We start from the raw sequence: 18355 nt of genomic DNA, 5'->3' as shown, positions 1-18355 counted from the left end.
TATGTGGGACTTTTTAGACACGGTTGTTCATAATACTGTTAGAAATAACAGCCAAAGTGTAAATATATACTGTATATATATAAAATACTTGCGTAAATGACACTTAAGTAAAACATTTTTATTAATTTTAAACACATTTTTTGTCATCTTATATCTTAAAGTAGGAAAAAAGATTAACTGAAAACATGACTTGAAATCATGATACCATGCTGTGTCTCAAATCGCATACTACTCTTAGTATACTAGAAGTTAGTAGGCATCAGTTTAGTGTACGTACTAACTAGTACACAAATTCTCCACAGATAGTATGTCTCAAATCAAACTCTGCTGCTACACACTAACCGGAAATCGCATGACAGCTTCTTCTTCTACTTCTATTTAACGATGTTGCAACCAGCTGTTTGAACGCTATCGCTGACACCTGCTGGCAGCACGTTTTGCAAGTTTGGAAAAATAAATAAAGAAAAAATATGAGAATCCAAGACGTGTTTATCCTCCTACTGCTTCTGAAAATGCACCTGTAAGTATATGAATATATATGCATTAATATATGACGTAACTTCCGTTTAAAACGTCACTAAGATGGCGGCTGTTTAGTGTGGTTAGTGTCCATCGAACCATGCTCAGTTTTGTGGGCGTGTTAGTACGCCAATTTAGTGTGCATGGCGCCTGCTGGGTATTGAGACGCACTAACGCACTAAAAATACTAACTTTTAGTACGCTAGTATGCGATTTGAGACACAGCATTAGTTTTGAAAGCACACTAGATGGCGCTCTCTGTTTTATAATCATTTGCTCTAATCTACAAATTCAATAAAACCTGGCATCATTTTCAAACTTAAAGAGCACCATCTAGTGGCCTTTAAAAATAAGACACTGTATCAGGACAGTGTCTTCATGGCACATCTGTTCCACGAGGCCTCGTCAACCCTTTACTACTCGAGACCCGACTGTGTGGAATAATCTTTTCATGCCGCGAGATAATCCATCTTAAACATTCCTCATAACAAGGGGGTGTTTGTAGCAACCATTTATCTTGCGAAATGTTTTCTGGTGAAACACTGAACTGACAAAAATGCTTAACTTTGATGCATTATTTAACTAAAAGAAAGTGTTGACAACTTTTCCAAATCGATCATCTTTAAACGGCTCTCGGAGGTGATGACAGACACTCCTGTATTCTTCGCACAACAGAGTATGACAGCCGGAAATCCCAGAGGAGAAGAAAGACAGAGGCGACTCATCTCGAGTGTATTGGATTTCATGAATCCGGCGCTCACCCTGTGTGCGACGCATCTTGCTGGTCTGCATGAAACCCAGCAAGGTAATGAGGTCTTCGATGATGCGGAAGTACTGGGACCCAGAGGAGCTGCAGGAGTGGATGGTGACGGCGACTAACAGCTGCTGGATGTCGCACACCAGCAGCTTGTAGTCGTTGAGGGGAATACTAGACGGTGACAAACAAGAAAATACTCAACACGGGATATGATCCCACCTGTTGTCTGCGGGAGGAACACAATTGAAATCAAGTCTGGCGAGTGTACGGCGGGGTCTTTACGTACCCGTTCTCCATCCCGTTGAGGGTGGAGAGCGTGTTGAAGAGCACGTAGAGGAGCCCGTGGTCCAGCAGGATGTCTGCTAGTTTGGGGCAGGCGTTCAGCAGCTGAAGCAGCATGCAGAGGCTGTTGTGCACCAGAGAGTTCTCGTACAGGGAGTTCTCGATGAGTCCTAAAATCGGGATGATGCAGCGCTTTGTGAACGGTAAGATGCCGTCCATTTCCTCCAGATCGAGGCTGCAAATAAGATAAGACGATCCATGAGATCGGTTTGCTTGTTGAACAGATGTTCTTGTGTCGAACAGACTCACTCTTCCTCCAGGCCCACGGAGCGTCCAAACAGCATCCCCAGGAAGCACTCCAGGAGGCCCTGGCTCCCCTGGTGGATGTAGAGCTGGTTGGCCAGCAGTGAGAAGCCGTGACTCTTCAAGAACTTCTCCTTCTGCTCCTTGTGAGCTCGGAAAAAATAGGCGTCCAGCAGCTGTGGAGGGGAATGAGATATGACCACATCTGCTTTTAGGTATTCATTTAATAAAAAGGTATTTCATCCTTTTTTCCTTGATTTTCTGGAACTCCTGTTGTGTTATCAGATTCATCTTGCCCTTTAAAGTATATACTTTATTGAATATTGTTTTGATTTTTGTGACCCTGGTCTGCTATACAAATATAAATTACTTACTTAGTTAAACTACAAAATAAACTTAAAAATAGACTTTTTAGTCTGTGATTACTAGGAGTGTGATATAATATTGATCCACTTAAATATCCAAATTCTTTTTTTCAATATTCAACAGCACTTTGCTGGGCGGCAAAGCATTATGAGAGGCGTTCAAATAAATGTTGTTTAATTGAACAATTTAAAAATGTAATAGTAACTACTGCTCAGACACAGTTTAATACAGAGAGGTTTTAAAACTAACCTTCAAAATAAACTAGGAAACGTTATGATGTGGATACCAAGATAATGAAATCGCCGGACTTGTGTTCTGCATGTGTTGTGCTATGATACAAGTAACAATTCCACATTCTGATAAAAATTTCCACAACAATTAACTAAAGCGAATTTAAGGAATTTTTGTTACAACTAAATCTTCTCTACAACGCAGTGGAGATTTTTAATGATTCTAATGTGACGTCCCGTCCTCAACCGACCTTCATGACGCCCTGTTGAATGAGGGGCGAGGAGTGGTTGACCAAGACGATGAGCGCCTCGGGCTGGATGAGCTTGTCCATCACTTCGTCCAGCATGAGGTCCGGCAGCAGCAGCAGGACGCCTCTCAGGAGGTCATAGAGGCCGCAGCAGATCAGCACCAGACAGTCCTCGGTGCTCGCCCTGAGACACACACACACACACACACACACACACACACACACAACTGGTCAGTCATTGGATAAAAGTTAACATCAGAGGGGAAAACGATTCCTCTGCCTAAATATAAAATACACGTTACATTTGTTCAATTATTAATGCGATTATAAAAATGACATACGTGTAGAACATTTGAATAAATTAAAATCACTGATCGGAAACAATTTGCTGTGCATTTAGAAAATGCTGGGAAACATACGTCTATGACAGAGCAGCGGGATCTGGTGTGTCCCAGCTACTCAGGGCAAATGTGAACAGGTTGCGAATCCATCAAGGGGCCAAATATCACATACAAACTAAAATAATTTTACTAGTTAATCTGTGTTTATTCACTTGGTTAAGCTGCCAGCATCATTTTGTTGAATTGTGTTGTAACTTAAAAGTTAGCAGCTATGCTTTTATTCAAGTCACTTTTTATGTATTTTGATCAAATTTCCGATAGATTTTAGTGCTCCTCTTTCAGCATGCATTGCATGGCTAAATAGTAAGATGTCAAAAAATGCTCAATTATTCTTTATTTTTTACGCTTAAACTTACTTGGATCTTTTGTTATTCATCCTATTTTTTATAATAAAAAAATAAAGTAAAATGGAAACATATTAATAATTTGAATATCTTGAAATAAATTCATTTTATATCATATCTCCATGCTTGTACATAGACCTTTCATGATTTATATTGAAATAGTATGTATATTTAATGAAATAATGCTTATTTTGGTGATATATTTACGTCATTTTCACCATCAAATTGAGCCTCTTTTTGAGGGGAAATATACAAACTATACTAAAAATAAACCTGACTGCAAATACTTTCATTGATTGATGACATCTTGATGTTCTTCACAATCATGAAGAAAAGGAGGTTGTGTTCTAGTACCTGTCGTTGGACTCAGTCTTGCTGTGCGTCCTCTCGTAGCCAGGGGAGTAGGTGTAGCTCTCCCAGTCTTCATGCACAGAGTTCCGGTCTCCTGAACTCGGCCAGCGACTGACGGCTGAAGATCCGTTGGAGGCGGGGAAGGCCAGACCCAGACTGGCCAGGTTGCTGTGGCTCCTCTGGAACGACTGGATGCCCTTCAAGCTGTCCGGCCGCCGCGGGGCTTCGTCGCTCGCCCATTCGAACCTGTCGTCGGACTCCACGACGCCCACGCTGCCCTCCGCTAGACTGTCCACCTCGGCCGCCTCGTCCCGATCCTCCTCCACGCTGATGGACGGAGTGTTGAACTGCATCTTGTCGCCCGCTTCTCTGGACTCGCAGATGGTCTTCGCCGATTCACAGCTGCTGAGAAGCTGCCCGTCGCCTCCACCTTTCTTCAGGGTCTCGGTGCTGCCCAGAGCCTGCTGGGTATTCAGAGAGTCCCCTGCCTCGCCCGAGCCGTTGTGTCCCAGGCGTGGCGACAGCAAGGGAGAGGAGTACGGTGACAGTGCACGGCTGGGTGGGCGTAACGACTGCTCTTCGCCTCCGTGTTCAGGTGAGGGAGCGTGTTGACCTGGAAGACAAATAGTGCAGCAAATCAAGTTAAGTTAATATAGTTCCTACAGCTTAAGGCAAGTTAAAATTAAGACATTTTTAATACAATTTAGTTTAATTGAGGATTTCAGATCATTTTAAGTCGAAAACAAAATTGACTTAAAGAAGAAATGAATAAGATTAAGGTCCAATTTTGCCCAAAGGTTTATTTTCACATAAAAAGTAAGTAAAGTAGAGTAAGTAAGTAAGTAGAGAAACATCTTAGACTAACGCTCCTACTAATCATGTGTTCACATTTTTCAAATTTTTGAAATCTTTTTTAACACATTATAATACCAATCATTTTAGATTCTTTCATTTAATGCCTTTTAAGAAATTGTAAGGATCCTCAGGTACCCTTCAATACTTACTATGTTGACTATCCTGTTCTGGCTGAACGTGAATTTGTACCAATTATATCAAGAAAATCTAGAAAACTAAACAACATCCGAAAGCATACATTTAATATATATATATACATTTGCAGGCGTTAGATCACTTTATCTCATAACACATCCCTACCTGCCTCACATTTCTTCAATTCAAATTATTTCGTTTAATCCAACCATCTTGGAAAACAGCCGTTTTAATTTAATCTTTTAGTGCTCCGACTCATGGGTTACACTGTATGAGAATTAAATCCGATCATTGGATTACTTTTTAACTAGCAGTGTTCTGGTTCTATGACCTTGTAGTGTCAATACATTTGTTTCCTTTAATTTTAAGATATTGCTTAAATACAAAATCCAATCAGAAATATGTAAAATAGTTTAAAAGCTGAAATGTATCATTATAACATTGTATTTAAAGTTTGTATTGTTTTAATGTCAAGATACTGAAAATTAAATTGTTTTACTAAGTTATCAAATTATAAAGCAATAAAATACACATTAATGGAGTAAATATGTACAGATTTATAGGTTTAAATGTCTGTCACAGTGAGATTTAAGCACAAGAAAATACAAACTCAAGTTTACTCCAAACCCAAAGCTGCCATAATCCGTCACATAAATCTATATTTAAGAAGTCACTGGTTGCACTTTTTGATTTACGATGTTGCTTGTTTGTGATCCGGATACCTTTGAGCTGCTTTCTAATCTTTCACAGAGCAATAACCCGGAGACATAAAGCGCTGGAGAAGAAACACGATTAAAGAGGAAGCTATAACAGCAAGGAAGAGGATAGTTTACGTCAAGCTGTGCGGGACAATAAAACTTTAGAATAAAAAAGGATGAAAATGGCGTCTTAAAACAAAACAAAACAGTAACGCAGATGTTTTATAAAAGAGGGGATGAAAGCTAGGGCAGAGATTAAGAAGCAAGATAAATCATTTCAACAGCAGAAAGCGTGGTCGTCTAACAAACACACGTAATGATTAGAACACCTCGAGCGATGGTGTTTCTATTGCTAGTTAAAACAAATGAGCTTGTAATTCATCAGCGAGAGAAAATTGGGCTGTTAGTGTCTTCATGAGAAATGTGGATCTTTTATGATTCCAAGTGGCTTCCAGCTATTTTTGTGCCCGTGAGTTTTTCTTTCATGCGTCTGTACCTTCATGGGGAACATCAGAGAAGACGGTGGGGGAGAGCGACACCACGGAGCTGCTTGCAGACTTCCCTCCGCTGTTGGAGTGTCGCAGGTGCATTATCGACTGAACCTTCTCCTGGTAGAGCTTTCCATCTGAGGAACAAACATCGGCGTTAAAAAGAAAAAGGGATCTGGATGAAAAGACATTTTCGCACCTAAGTGTAGAGAGAAGTAGAAGCTGGACGGAGTGTGACACACGTAGGTGTTGGTCGGCGGATGGACCGCCAGCAGGAAGTTGTAGATGAGCTTCAGCAAGTCCAAATCCGGAGGAGAGCCCAAGACCTCCTGGATGATTTTGACGAATGATAAACAGACGTCTTGAGGGATGGAGGTCAGGTGCTCCTGCGGACAAAATCACAAGTGTTAAACTTCGGTTCGTCTGAAGAGATCTAAGGAGATCCATTGTGTACCTGGAGCACCTGGCAGGTGAGGAGGAAGCGATGGACCACCTCGGCTTTGAGAAACTGGCGGATGTTGAAGACCTGGTGAGGGTGGTGCACTCGGATGAGGATCTCTAAGGCAGCCAGCAGCGTCTCCCAGACTCCGACCTAAAGCGAACGAGCACAGATTGTAAACCATACGGAGAAAGAGGTGACAGTGAACCTGTGACACAAGACACAAACAAGAGAATAACAGCATGATGAAAACTTGACGCAATGAATAAATGGTGAGACCACTGAGACGGCAGCGTAAGGAACTGACAAAAAGATAACTTACAGAAGTAAGAAGAGATGGAGCCTGACATTGAAGGCTGTTTTTAAATGCATGTCTTACTTCAGTATTACAAAGACTGTAAAAAAAAAATATTTTACTGAAGTGGCCTTCATGTACATTTTCTTACTTTTTAATGGAAATGTGTGGTTGGACAGCAAAACACAGTAATTCTTATTACATCAATTGTTCCCAAATTATTAAGACCCAAAGAGAAGTCACAACAGTTTGCAAAAAAGACAAAAATACACATTATATCAAGACATATATTACAGATTTTTTTTAAAAACAATATAAAAATGTACAAAAACAACAATGATAAAGAGAAAAAAATCATTAAATAAACGTCAAATCAAGTAACTTTTAATAAACTTCTTTATATTTATTTTGAACCAATTATCAAAATTACCAATATTTATCTTATTCTTAGAACATCATCCCATTAATATTTGTTACTCTAAGACGGCACCCTGTATAGTCCACCCCTACTGTGAACATGCATGAAGACAGCCCTTCCATAATCCCTTGATCCCTGCCAATTAAGTTCTGGATATATTAACTTCAAATGTCATATTTTGTAATTTCCAATTCATGATAAACTTTTCTTCTAGTACTTTTCAGCCCATATTTTCCCAAAATCTTCTTGTTCATCTGCTCCGACTTGTTTTTTTTCACCCTTCAAAGCATATTGATCGATCCGTGTTTACCTCTGCATTGGCCCAAACTTTCCAGTCCAGCAGGACATCTGACAGCAGCTTGATGTCCTGCACCACGGCGATGGATTCCGTGTCCAAACGGAACTGGCCGTCATCCCCCAGGACCAGCAGCGGAGCACTGCAGCATCCGTCCAAGAGAGTCTACCACGGAAAAAAACGTACAGTCGCACAAAAGTTGAAGTAACTGTTTAGCTCCGGCGCCGCTGCAGTAATTATGAAACTCCCCTCGCTGTGGAAGGCAATTGAAAGTTAACGCCTGATTGAGACGACAAGCTCACATTATAGACCTCCGCTTCTGCTGTTGCTTAGAGGCGTATTTAATAAAACAAGAAAACAAAGAGGGCCAGTAGACAGAGAAAGCAATCGGAGCTGCTGGAGGAACACAATCACATTTCATCACTTCAGACAGTGACCTTTTCAACAGTAAGCCATCAACGAAGCTCAATTACAGACACGACCGGAGGCTCGAGTCCCGGCAGCTCCGTCACCAACATGAGAGGCGTCTCTCTCTCTGCCCCCCCGATTGTTGGAGGGAAAAGGAAAAGAATAAGCAGAGAGAGATAGTCTGACTCACTTTCAACATGTGGTATCCTACGATGCATTTGGACTTGATGAGGACCTGGTGGATCATGGAGTAACCATGGTAGCAGTCCATTTCGTGGATGCGGTGCTGGTTGAACTTGCACAGAGACAGCAGCACCTGCAGGGCCAGCGCCTGGGTCTCCTCGCAGTCGCTCAACTCCACGGTCTGGATGAGAAGAAAGAGCGAAAAAAATTCTCTTATTTATGAGACGGCCGACCATGATTGGAACAAAGGGGTTCACAACTCAACAGGAGCCGTTGCAAACTGGATTTCTGTCCTTTGTGCCACATCACAGAGATTATTTTAGTTTTCATCTGCAGTTTCTTTCATCCAACTGTCTGGTAAAACAGAGACGCTTCAGTTGCACGAAGGACCGCATGTTTCTTTTTATGTGAGCCTTTATTTATAGATAGCATTATGCCAAAACTGAAGAAAAACTAAAGTTAAATGGCTGCTTGATATGGAACAACCACACAAACCCAAAATAAAGGCGAAAACCTCCATTGACCTGCTTTCCACCCACTTCTGATTCAATTATCAATATCATCTTTGGCTCAGTGTATAAGGTAAGGTGATGGATGAGGTGAGATGGATGAGGAAGATAATAGAAGCATTTTTGTGAGAAGGGTTACAGGAGGGGGAGCATCAAGTCCTGATAGTGAATGTTTCCAAACAAGAGGAAGATAAAAAAAAGTTTTTTCTTATCGATTGCTCGCTCAAATAAGGTTTATTGATTAGAATTAGTTCTCAAGTTTTTTTTTATCCATTACTCAAAACACAAAGGAGCCACGTCACAACATTTAACATGAACAACTGTTACACACCAGCTACCATAATATGAGGAGTGACTGCTCAAAGATGAGGTTCAACAATATACTAATCTATAATGTGACATTTTTGGGGTAAATCATAATACCATACGATTAAAGACAGGAAAACACTGGTGTCTGGTGTGTGTCAACAAGCATCACAAAACATGACTTCCCATTTATGAAGTCTCCTTAAAGGCAGCAAGTCTTTGCTAGACTACTTCTAATAAAAGAAGCAAGCAACTCCAATTCAGTTTTTCAAAATAGAAATGGGTGGCTTTCTATTGATATTGACTCTTTTTAACGTGATGGTATCTTGATAAAGTACTAGAAATGATAGTTGCCCTATTTCAGATTATTTGTGGTTGACTGGGAATCCACAAGACTGAGGTGTAAGCAACAATTTCACAATAAAAAGCTTTTAATTCAAAAAAGAACATTTTCTGAAAATAACCTGCATTATTAGTTTAAAAAAGTACTCTTTAAATTAAAAGAAAATGTGTAATTATTGGAGTAAAATGATAAAAAGATATAGAGAAGAAACAGAGAATTTTACGACATTGTTCCTGACACCAGGGGGAGCCAGAAACACCTTCTTTAAAAGCTACAGATAGGGCCTTTAATAGAAAATAAAATAATTTAATGTTAAATAAATGTACTTTAAAAGTAAATACATTAAATTGATGGATAAATAAATAAACCAAGAACAGAAATGAAAAAAACCAATGAAACAATATGTTCAATATAAATACATCATTCGTACAATTAATTAATTCACAGTGCAGTACCGCAAACTCACAAAAGGGGGAAGCCATTTCAATGAGAGAAAACTAGATCCTGGTAGAGCCTACCTGGGCGAAAAGGAAGACGAAATTCCCTGTCCCTCCGATTTTGTGAAGGACGCTCTGCAGACCCTGGGTTTCGACGGGTAGCAGAGTTTTGAGTGCCTGCGGCTCCAAGGAGACGCTCTGCACCTCTTTGGAGCTAAAGGGCCGTTGGGTGACCACCGTCTTGGCTTGGCCCTTCATCCTGATGACCGGCTCGTATATGGTGTAGACTCTTGGACTGCTGGGAGCGTAGACGACTGCCAGGCTCTCCTGGAAGATAAAACATCATGGTAAATAAATACATTACAATTCAACTCGGCTCTTGATCTGAGAATACTTACAACTAAAACTGTTGGATCCAGGTTGTTGTTTTTCATCAGGAGCTCGCGTACATGATCACATTTGAGCCCCTCTAGCGTCACGAACTTGGAGAATGACCCGCTGGGCTTGCCGTACTTGCAGGGCATTATAGAGGTCAGGTCGGGGCCGCTGGTGTACAAGAAGAAAGCCTCCTCAGATCCAACTCTGGACCCTGAGGATAAACAGAAAAACATGAGCCCTTATAACGTCAGAGAGCTGTTATTAGCAGAAAACATTTGTTTTCAATTCGTAGTTATAACAATTTCATGTCATTTCATAAATAACAAAACCACATGATGGTTCAGCCACAGGAGTCCCGTGTGCACATTTCTCTCCTTCACAACATTCTTATCTTATGAGAGTTCTTCTTTTCTAAATATAAACTATTACCAGAGAAAAAAAATGCAGAAGTTGAATTTGGTCTCAACACTTGTATGGTTAAGATCCAGATCTTCAAAGATACTGTGGAGTATCAAGAAGACCAAAAGTTTCATCTCAAATCCAACTAACTAACAGATCAAATGTCTTAGATCAGTTTCTAAGCACAATTATCCACATTCTATAAATGTACCAAAATAAACATGACATCATAACAAACAGAAATATGTCGTATACGTGTGTTTGCCTTTAATCAGAGACATCAAACATGCATCTATAGCATTTAAAAATATTGTAAGAATTTATTTTGGCCAAATAAAAGCCATTAAAAGCAAATAAATATGATTTAGGGTGGTCTAAGAATCTTTATTTGTACAAATAATCCTTTGTTGGGAGTAATTTGTATTGTCTCAAATTAAAAAAGGCAACAATAAAGTTAAATAAAATAATTTAAAGAAAAAGTGGTCCTTTATGTACGCTGATACAAACGTTGTTTTAATTGTCACACAAAGTGTTTTAAATAAGCTTCAACCCTTTTATTTTGAAATATTCTTTTGAAAATGCCAAACTTCTCCCCACCATCCATCTCTGAAATTGACACATTTTTGATCATGCCTTCACTAAAGCCGCTCAATGACAACCTCTACATCTTCATCTCTGAGTTCTCTAACTCAGCTTTCTGTTCATCAGTCTCTAAATATAAAGTGTCAAACTCAATCTCAAAAGGAGCCACAATTGGAAAAGCAGACCGAGTCACCTTCAATTTGAATATATCTCAATATCTTTCATCAAACTATCAGGATCCTGCTCTTTTTTCTTTTGAGTCTCCAGGTTATCTTTAGACATTTATCATCTCTATTTGTTAGAAAGGAGCCAGACGAACAGTAGAACTGCAATATTTGCTTTCCACAAATAAAACTATTTTAGGTGATGTAGCCCATAACTTGTCCTATAAATATTTAAAGCATTTGCTGGCCAAATAAAAGGACTTGGCAGGCAAGAAATGCCCTCTGGTGCCTTGGTTTTGACACATGCCTAAAAATAAGCTTTGTCAAACACAACACAAAGGGCCAAAAACTTCCTCTAGTCAAGCTTGTGGGCCAAACAAAATCTCAATTCGTATTTATTTCTGAAAGGCTCACACCATCCTTTATATTCCTAGACTGCCCTCCTCAATAAATGTATTCCCTTCGACATCAGTTTTACAATCGTCAGGAGTCCCTGACATTGACAATATCCGTTGCCCAGCTCAACTCAAACACTTCATTACATCTTTATTAGTCTCAAAACCAACACGGACATCAGTCAACTTTGATTTTGAAGCAACCTTATTGTTGGCTAAATGACAGGGACCAGGTTTGGCCCCTTATTCAAGTTAGTCACATGAATCATGTATCACAGCTACAGAAGTATATTACGGTATATACTGTGTATATTACAGCTATAAGTGTCCTATAAACCCTTGCTTGCACCTACTCCGACCTCTTAATTGTAGTTAAGGTAAGGTAAGGTAAAACGTTATTGATCCCTCAGGAGGTCTCCTTCGGGAAATTGTCAGTTATGGTCTGATGAAGCTTCATGAAGCAGTGTCATGTTGTTAAGAGGTCAGTAGGTGGCGCCATCAGTTTAAAAATAATGTGATGAATCATTAGAACAGTCGTTCAAAAAAAAAAGGATGATAGTGCAGAGACCGCCATCTAGTGGACTTTGAAGATAATGACACTGCTTCATGAAGCTTCATAAGACCATCACTATTTACTTGTATTCACATGTCTTTCTCTAGCCCTCTGCAATAGCAGAAAACATCTCTACCACATCCACTATTTTGTTTATATCAAACCTCCTTAAACCTCCTCAATTGTCAACTGCGTTCTTAACAATAATAATTTAATTTCGTTTTTGACATTTGACTTTAATCTTCCTGGGACAGAAAGAGTGACATTAAAAAATGTGTTTCCTACCATTGAAGAGCAGCACAGTCCCCATGCTCCAGCGAGCACTCTGTTTCATGAACTCCTCAGACGAAGGAATGCAATGTCCCAGCATACAGAAGGTTTTGTTGCTGTCCGACGACAGGCTGGACTTCCTGGGGAGAGTGTAATCCAGAAACACCTCGCATTTCCTAGCCACAAACAGCTGGTTAGTAACAACTCTGGATGATTTCGAGGTTCAAGTTTTACTCCTCACCGGATACCACAGATCCAGACGACGACCCGGCCGTGGATGTTTTTCTTTCCCTCCGGTTGCTGAGTGTAGGTGAGACTCAGGTGCTGCCACTGGCCCGGTTTAAGCAGTCCCTCTCCCGACTCCGCTTGAGCCAACAGCCCGGCTTTCATCTCATCGTTCGGATCAATGCAAACCCTGATAAAAAAAAAATCAATCAAGCCATTAATTAATATAAACAACAATTTTACGTATTTATTATCAGATTCATCAGCCCTCACCTGAACGTCAGCGCGCCCGTGGAGAAGTCGGCCCACACTTGAAGCATCAGCGCCTTCGAGCCCATTGACAGACAATGAACGAAACCTTCCTCGATCTGCCTCATCCCAGGCAGAGAAGAAGGCTGTTCCGTGGGGATGTTTCTCTTCTCTGCAAATTGGTAAAAGGAGGCCATTAGCACTTCATTAGATTTACAGCCCTGTCAGGATTCGAAACACACTTTTGAAAATGAGCACAACTCCAGAGAGTTTTATCGCGACTCAAAAATTCACACACCATCTGAAAGCACAGAACTAGACCTTTTTAATCTATTGACGTAGGACTGCACACACACACACACACACACACTGACCAGATTAACCTCAGAAGAGAAGAACTAAAACTGATTTGTTGCAATTACATAGATGATGAGTTAGAGCAAACACACAATGGGTCAATATATTTTAAGCTGTTCAGCTTGGAGCCCATAAAAACAAAAGAGAAAATATCACTTGAATGTGAAACTGTATTTTCCTTTCGGGAGACTCCATAGATGAATCTCATTCACCTGAACGATCTCTGTGTTTGCACTCTTTTATCAAACGCTGATTAATTCCTCGAACATCATTTTGACTTTGATATGAAGTCATTTATAAAACTCTTGATATCCATAATCTCTGATCCTCATCCTATAACCTTGGATCTTTATAAATCACCAACATGAACATTAATCTACTTAAATTTTGAGTCAACCATCCAGCAGGCCCAAATAAGTTGGCAGGCCGGATCATCAAAGTGAATTGAACAGCGATATTATTTTAGGCTTCTTTAGGCAGCGTTCCCTAAAATCTGTGATCGCAAGTGTCACTTAACACCACAAAAAACTGAGTAATACATTTTGTAATTGAAAATAATTAATTCAAACTTTATTTTCTTTTTATTTAAACATTTTTTTCCATTTCTAAGTACCTTGTTATGTTGTAAAGTTGGTACATTTAGTTGCTTTATTTTAACCAAAAACTAGTAATACTGGATAACGTCAAATAAAACAAGGGGTTCAGAAGGTAAGAACTTGTGGATAAGATTGTGTCCCGATTGCTCTGATGGTGAGCTGGCCGGCTGCGTCGCAGCCTACTCCCATCAGTGTGTGATTGTGTGTGCAAAGGGGTAACAATTGTTGTGCGTCTGCTTAATGCATTAAAAAGAAAAGGGAATTAATAAAATAAAACTGAGTAATGCATGCACTAATGACAATTTTCTAAACCATTTAAAATCTGTAGTTTACCTTTACTGTACCGATGTTCTTGAAGGAAGTAAAGTTTGATGGTCTCACCCTTTTCCGACTCCTGGTCCTCCTGCTCCGACACCCTCAACCACATGGAGGCACTGAAGCCGCTGGACATGTGCGGCCAACAGTTCTGTCCGACCAGCGGCAGGTGGAGCGGCGCCACGTGCCAGGGAGACGTGCGCATGTGACTCGGCCTGGGCTCGGCTTCGCCCTCCCTGCGCCCGGGCGACAGTTTGCCCTTCCACAGCACGCCCACGCTTTTCCCTCCGGCGGCTCCGTTTTGCCTGGAGCCGGGCGACATTCCTCCCGGCGTCGAGGTCCCGAGGATGATGGGAAAGTTCAGCAGGTGCAGCGGCTCTATGTTTACGTTGGCTTCCACGATTTGCTGGATGCCTTTCAGCAAAATCTCCTGTAAATAACGTAAAAAACGTCGATAAACTCTCGCGATTAAAGCCGATGGTGACTGCAGATGAGGGTGATTTATACAAGACATGTGGAGCCTAAAGAAATGTTTGTCTACGCGATTAAAAAAAACCTGTCTAAATCATTCTCGCTAGCTTAACGGCACCTGCTCCCGGGTTTTTAATTAAACCGAGGAGCGTGGTAACAACTTATCTTTGCACATCTGCTCCGCACACACAGGTGTTAATTGTAAAGAGATTTAAAGATTCAGGGGGAGAGCAGATGTGTTAACCATATTTTTGGGAGAAATAAGAAGGAGAGAGAAGAAGTTGTACGTATGAAGGAAAGGGGTATTTACAGTCGGTGGGGTCTTCTCCAGGAAGAGGCGTATCAGGAGGGCCAGCTCCTCCGCTGTGATTCGCTGGCTCACCATGGCAACAAGCAGTTCCACTAGTACCGTTTGACAACCTAGAGGACACCAATAAAGAGCCGCTCATAAAATACAATTATTCGTTGAGACATAAAAACATATAAATCAGATATTAAGCCTTGTTTTGGATTAATCGTGTGAGGAAAGACTCCATCCTCCTGTTGTTTAGGATCTCTTAGAAGAAGCGTGTAAAAAGTCTACAAACCTTTGAGGGAAGGCTCTGCATTGCTGAGGATGTTGTGAAAGCCAGAGAGAATTGTTTTGACTCCTCCCTGCAGAGACCGAGACACGGGGGGTTCAGTATTTGCCGGGGCAAAGTTGAGGAGCCGCGGACGGACCGTTTTACGGAGATAAAACCAAAAAAAAAGGGTGACCTGGTCATAGAGCAGAGCGGCGTTGCGGCGGTTGGCTCGGACGGCGCCGAGGAGACTGTGGAACACATGATTAAGGACCTCCAGGTCCGGGGAGCTGCCGGCCAGCAGCTGCAACTCCACCGTGCAGATCTCTGGAAACAGCAGGATGCCACGCCCGGGCCCGTCTGCCACCGCGGCGAGCTCGCGGAGCGCCGCCGACTCCACCTTCAAGCCTGGAAGACAGGAGATTACTTTACACACACAAAATCGTCGGGAGGAAGGTAAACACGACGGTGACTTACACGCCCGTCACGCAAACACAAGCTGTTGATCAAAGCGTCCATTCAGAGATTTTTCTCCCTGCTTCATTTCCAATCGGACTATCTTGGACGCAGCTTGTAAAAATGATTTACTCTTCGCTCGGGCTCAAAGCGGCAGCATGGGAGTTCCCTTGTGATTTACAGGAAAGCAGCCCAGCAGACTCTCACGCGGCTTCTGGGACCTCCTTTTATTAATGAAGCTGGCTTTCTCTCCCGCTGAACTGCAGCTTTGCTGACAAGCTCCCACATCCAACCTTCCCTGGGCTTTGCATTCATGTCATTAGCCAATTAAAAAAGGTTTTATCTATTAGAAAACCCTGAAGAAAAGAAAAAGATATATAGCTAAACCAAATTATGTTCCACACGTACTATAAATACTAACATACTGAAACACTTTTGTGACGCACTTCAACATAAACTGGACTGGAAATAGATTCCAGGATGAAAAGGAATTTTCCAGGATGTTGACATCTTCATTTGATGGATACTTTATGTCACAAGGTCCAGCTCATGACGTCCTTTGAGAGAGTAGCCGCCTAACGTTGTAAACCCCTAAAACAATGAGTCTATTCTCAGGGGATAAGAAAGTAGAACAGCGCCATAAGGACACATTCATGCATTGAGAGCAAAGGAACCTGTTTAGAGAAGTGAACGAGCAACTTCTGCTGTGTCATATATGCACCACAGAAACACTTTTTGAGACTGAAAAAGATCATAAAACGCCTCTTAATGCTACCTTTAATTTTGTATCCAGTTTAATTTATAAATGTATTAAATATGTAAGTCTATATATGTAAAGGAAGAGCAGAATAGAGAACAACCAGTTGCTGTGGAAGTCCCTCTTGAGGAGCAGTGACATGTCGACCTACCCTCTTCCTGCTTTGCCATGTCGTCAGGATTGCTTTCGCTGTCGGCGTCGTAGCCCTCCTCCTCTCCCGGGGGCTTGCCGCTGCCGCCACCACCCTGAGCCTCATCCACCTCCTCGGACAGATCTCCTGCCGGGGCCGCCCTCTCTGCCAACACCTGGAGCTTCTGACGTGATGAAGGGGGGGAAGACGAGCAAGCCCGAGGAAGAGGAAGCAGAAGACAACAGAGTGAGAGACGAAGAGAGAAGGAAAATTAATGACAGCACAAAAAAAAAAAAAAAACACACACTAGAGTGCCTCAACTTAACTGGTTGACACAATTTGAACGAGAAGATTATGCTAATGTTCTCAGCGTGATGATTTTTGGGAAGCAAATTACCAACTTGGTGTTTTCAACAGATGGAGGCAAAAAGAAAGACTTGGATCATGAGACAGATATCAGCTGATTCGCGTGGCACTCACAACCCGAACCATTTCACGTGTACCGTTAGTCATCATACGAACAGATAAGCACTCGCACGACTCTTCAGGCGTTACTTGTGAACGAAAATTGGCTGTGATGCACAGCATTGGATTCCCCCTTGAAGGAAGATTTCCAATTCAATTGCAGGAAAAAACAAAGATTGCGAGGAAGCCACTGTGATGTAAGAGCTAGAAATGGCTAAGCGAAAATCACACTCCACGGGGATCAGAATGAACTAAGCTCTTAGGAAATGGGTAAATCTATTATATAAGAGCTTCAACCTCCACTGTGGGAACGAGCTAAGACACAAAAACATTTTAAGACGGAGAAATAACAAGTCTGAGGGTGCAGGAGTAACAACCCGAACATAATCTTGACTTAAGTGAACACAGCGGTTCTGAAAGTGCAGACCGGGGGGGGCAGGGAATAAGGCGTGTTATCGAGTAAATGTAATAGTTTCCTAGAAGGACAAACATGATTTCAGTAACTCCAATAATCACGACAATATATTTCTAACAACACCATGGATGGGCTTGGTTGGTGCCCAATTAGCCCCTATTTGGTGCCTTTGGATGATGTCTACATCATTCTAGTTATTGTTATATATTTAAGTTAAAATCATGATTTGTAGCCAGTTTATTTTGAAGTTTAAGTTTCTTTTTTTTCTAAGTAAAAAGGCCTTTTTTAGGTTATAAGTGAAAAAAGATTGTTTAATTAACTATTTAATTCATCTTATAATAATTCAAACAATGAACACTAATTTGATTTTACATCCTGAAGAAAGCATTCATAGCACTTGAACAGAAAAAGGTGTCTGTTGATGCGAAATCTGTTTGACGAACTGCATTGACAATTAACATTTTAATCCGAATTGGCATTAACACAAAAATTACTAAACCTGTATACAAGTGGAATTTGGGAATTTAGATATTATGGAAGTTGTTCAAAATTATTGTGGAAGATAAAATAAAAATAAATAATGCATTTTTAATTTCACCACAGTTTTAGAACCGTTTAACGTAATTACAATAACAAACTCTTGGATAAGTTGGATACTCAGATGTTTTTTAGCCAGCGGCACCATGGTTTTGAATGTTAAATAGGTAATAAAAAAAAACCAAAAGGCCAAAACAAAAAAACATTGTTGTTGAATTGTTAAGTCTGAGCTGGTTAAGACCATTACAGCTGACAAAAAGATCTGGGATCACCCTGTAGAGGAACATAAATGAGAACCGTTTAGTGGAAAGTACAATTTAGCTTCAATTAATTTCCTGAGAGTTTTTTTTACCCCTGAAAATAATTTTACTGATGATTTTTTCAAAACACATAAAAGGGTTCCAAGAATAATAATACCTCAGGGTGAAGAATAACATGGGTCGATTCAGGCCATCACATAAAATCAATTCT

General features: G+C 40.9%; 1 protein-coding gene across 4 annotated transcripts in view; it reads right to left on the bottom strand.

Annotated features, from left to right (window-relative positions):
- lyst (lysosomal trafficking regulator) overlaps positions 1-18355 on the bottom strand; it is a 58402-nt gene that overhangs the window by 18008 nt on the left and 22039 nt on the right. For 3 of the 4 annotated variants that reach the window (XM_087802886.1, XM_087802882.1, XM_087802883.1), the window contains exons 8-27: positions 16489-16651; positions 15321-15532; positions 15152-15218; positions 14875-14984; positions 14160-14523; positions 12850-12997; positions 12593-12766; positions 12367-12527; positions 10009-10199; positions 9692-9937; positions 8023-8196; positions 7440-7589; positions 6432-6569; positions 6177-6363; positions 5986-6114; positions 3805-4414; positions 2709-2889; positions 1868-2037; positions 1563-1793; positions 1281-1447 (exon numbers count right to left, since the gene is read on the bottom strand). In XM_087802886.1, the coding sequence (XP_087659012.1) occupies positions 1281-1447; positions 1563-1793; positions 1868-2037; positions 2709-2889; positions 3805-4414; positions 5986-6114; positions 6177-6363; positions 6432-6569; positions 7440-7589; positions 8023-8196; positions 9692-9937; positions 10009-10199; positions 12367-12527; positions 12593-12766; positions 12850-12997; positions 14160-14523; positions 14875-14984; positions 15152-15218; positions 15321-15532; positions 16489-16651 (3973 nt within the window). The remainder of the gene's footprint in view (positions 1-1280; positions 1448-1562; positions 1794-1867; positions 2038-2708; positions 2890-3804; positions 4415-5985; positions 6115-6176; positions 6364-6431; positions 6570-7439; positions 7590-8022; positions 8197-9691; positions 9938-10008; positions 10200-12366; positions 12528-12592; positions 12767-12849; positions 12998-14159; positions 14524-14874; positions 14985-15151; positions 15219-15320; positions 15533-16488; positions 16652-18355) is intronic. The other variant, XM_087802885.1, reaches the window with a different exon arrangement.

Source organism: Callionymus lyra, chromosome 11, assembly GCF_982586985.1.
Source record: "Callionymus lyra chromosome 11, fCalLyr1.hap1.1, whole genome shotgun sequence".
NCBI lineage: Eukaryota > Metazoa > Chordata > Actinopteri > Syngnathiformes > Callionymidae > Callionymus > Callionymus lyra.
This window is presented reverse-complemented; position numbering and strand designations above follow the sequence as displayed.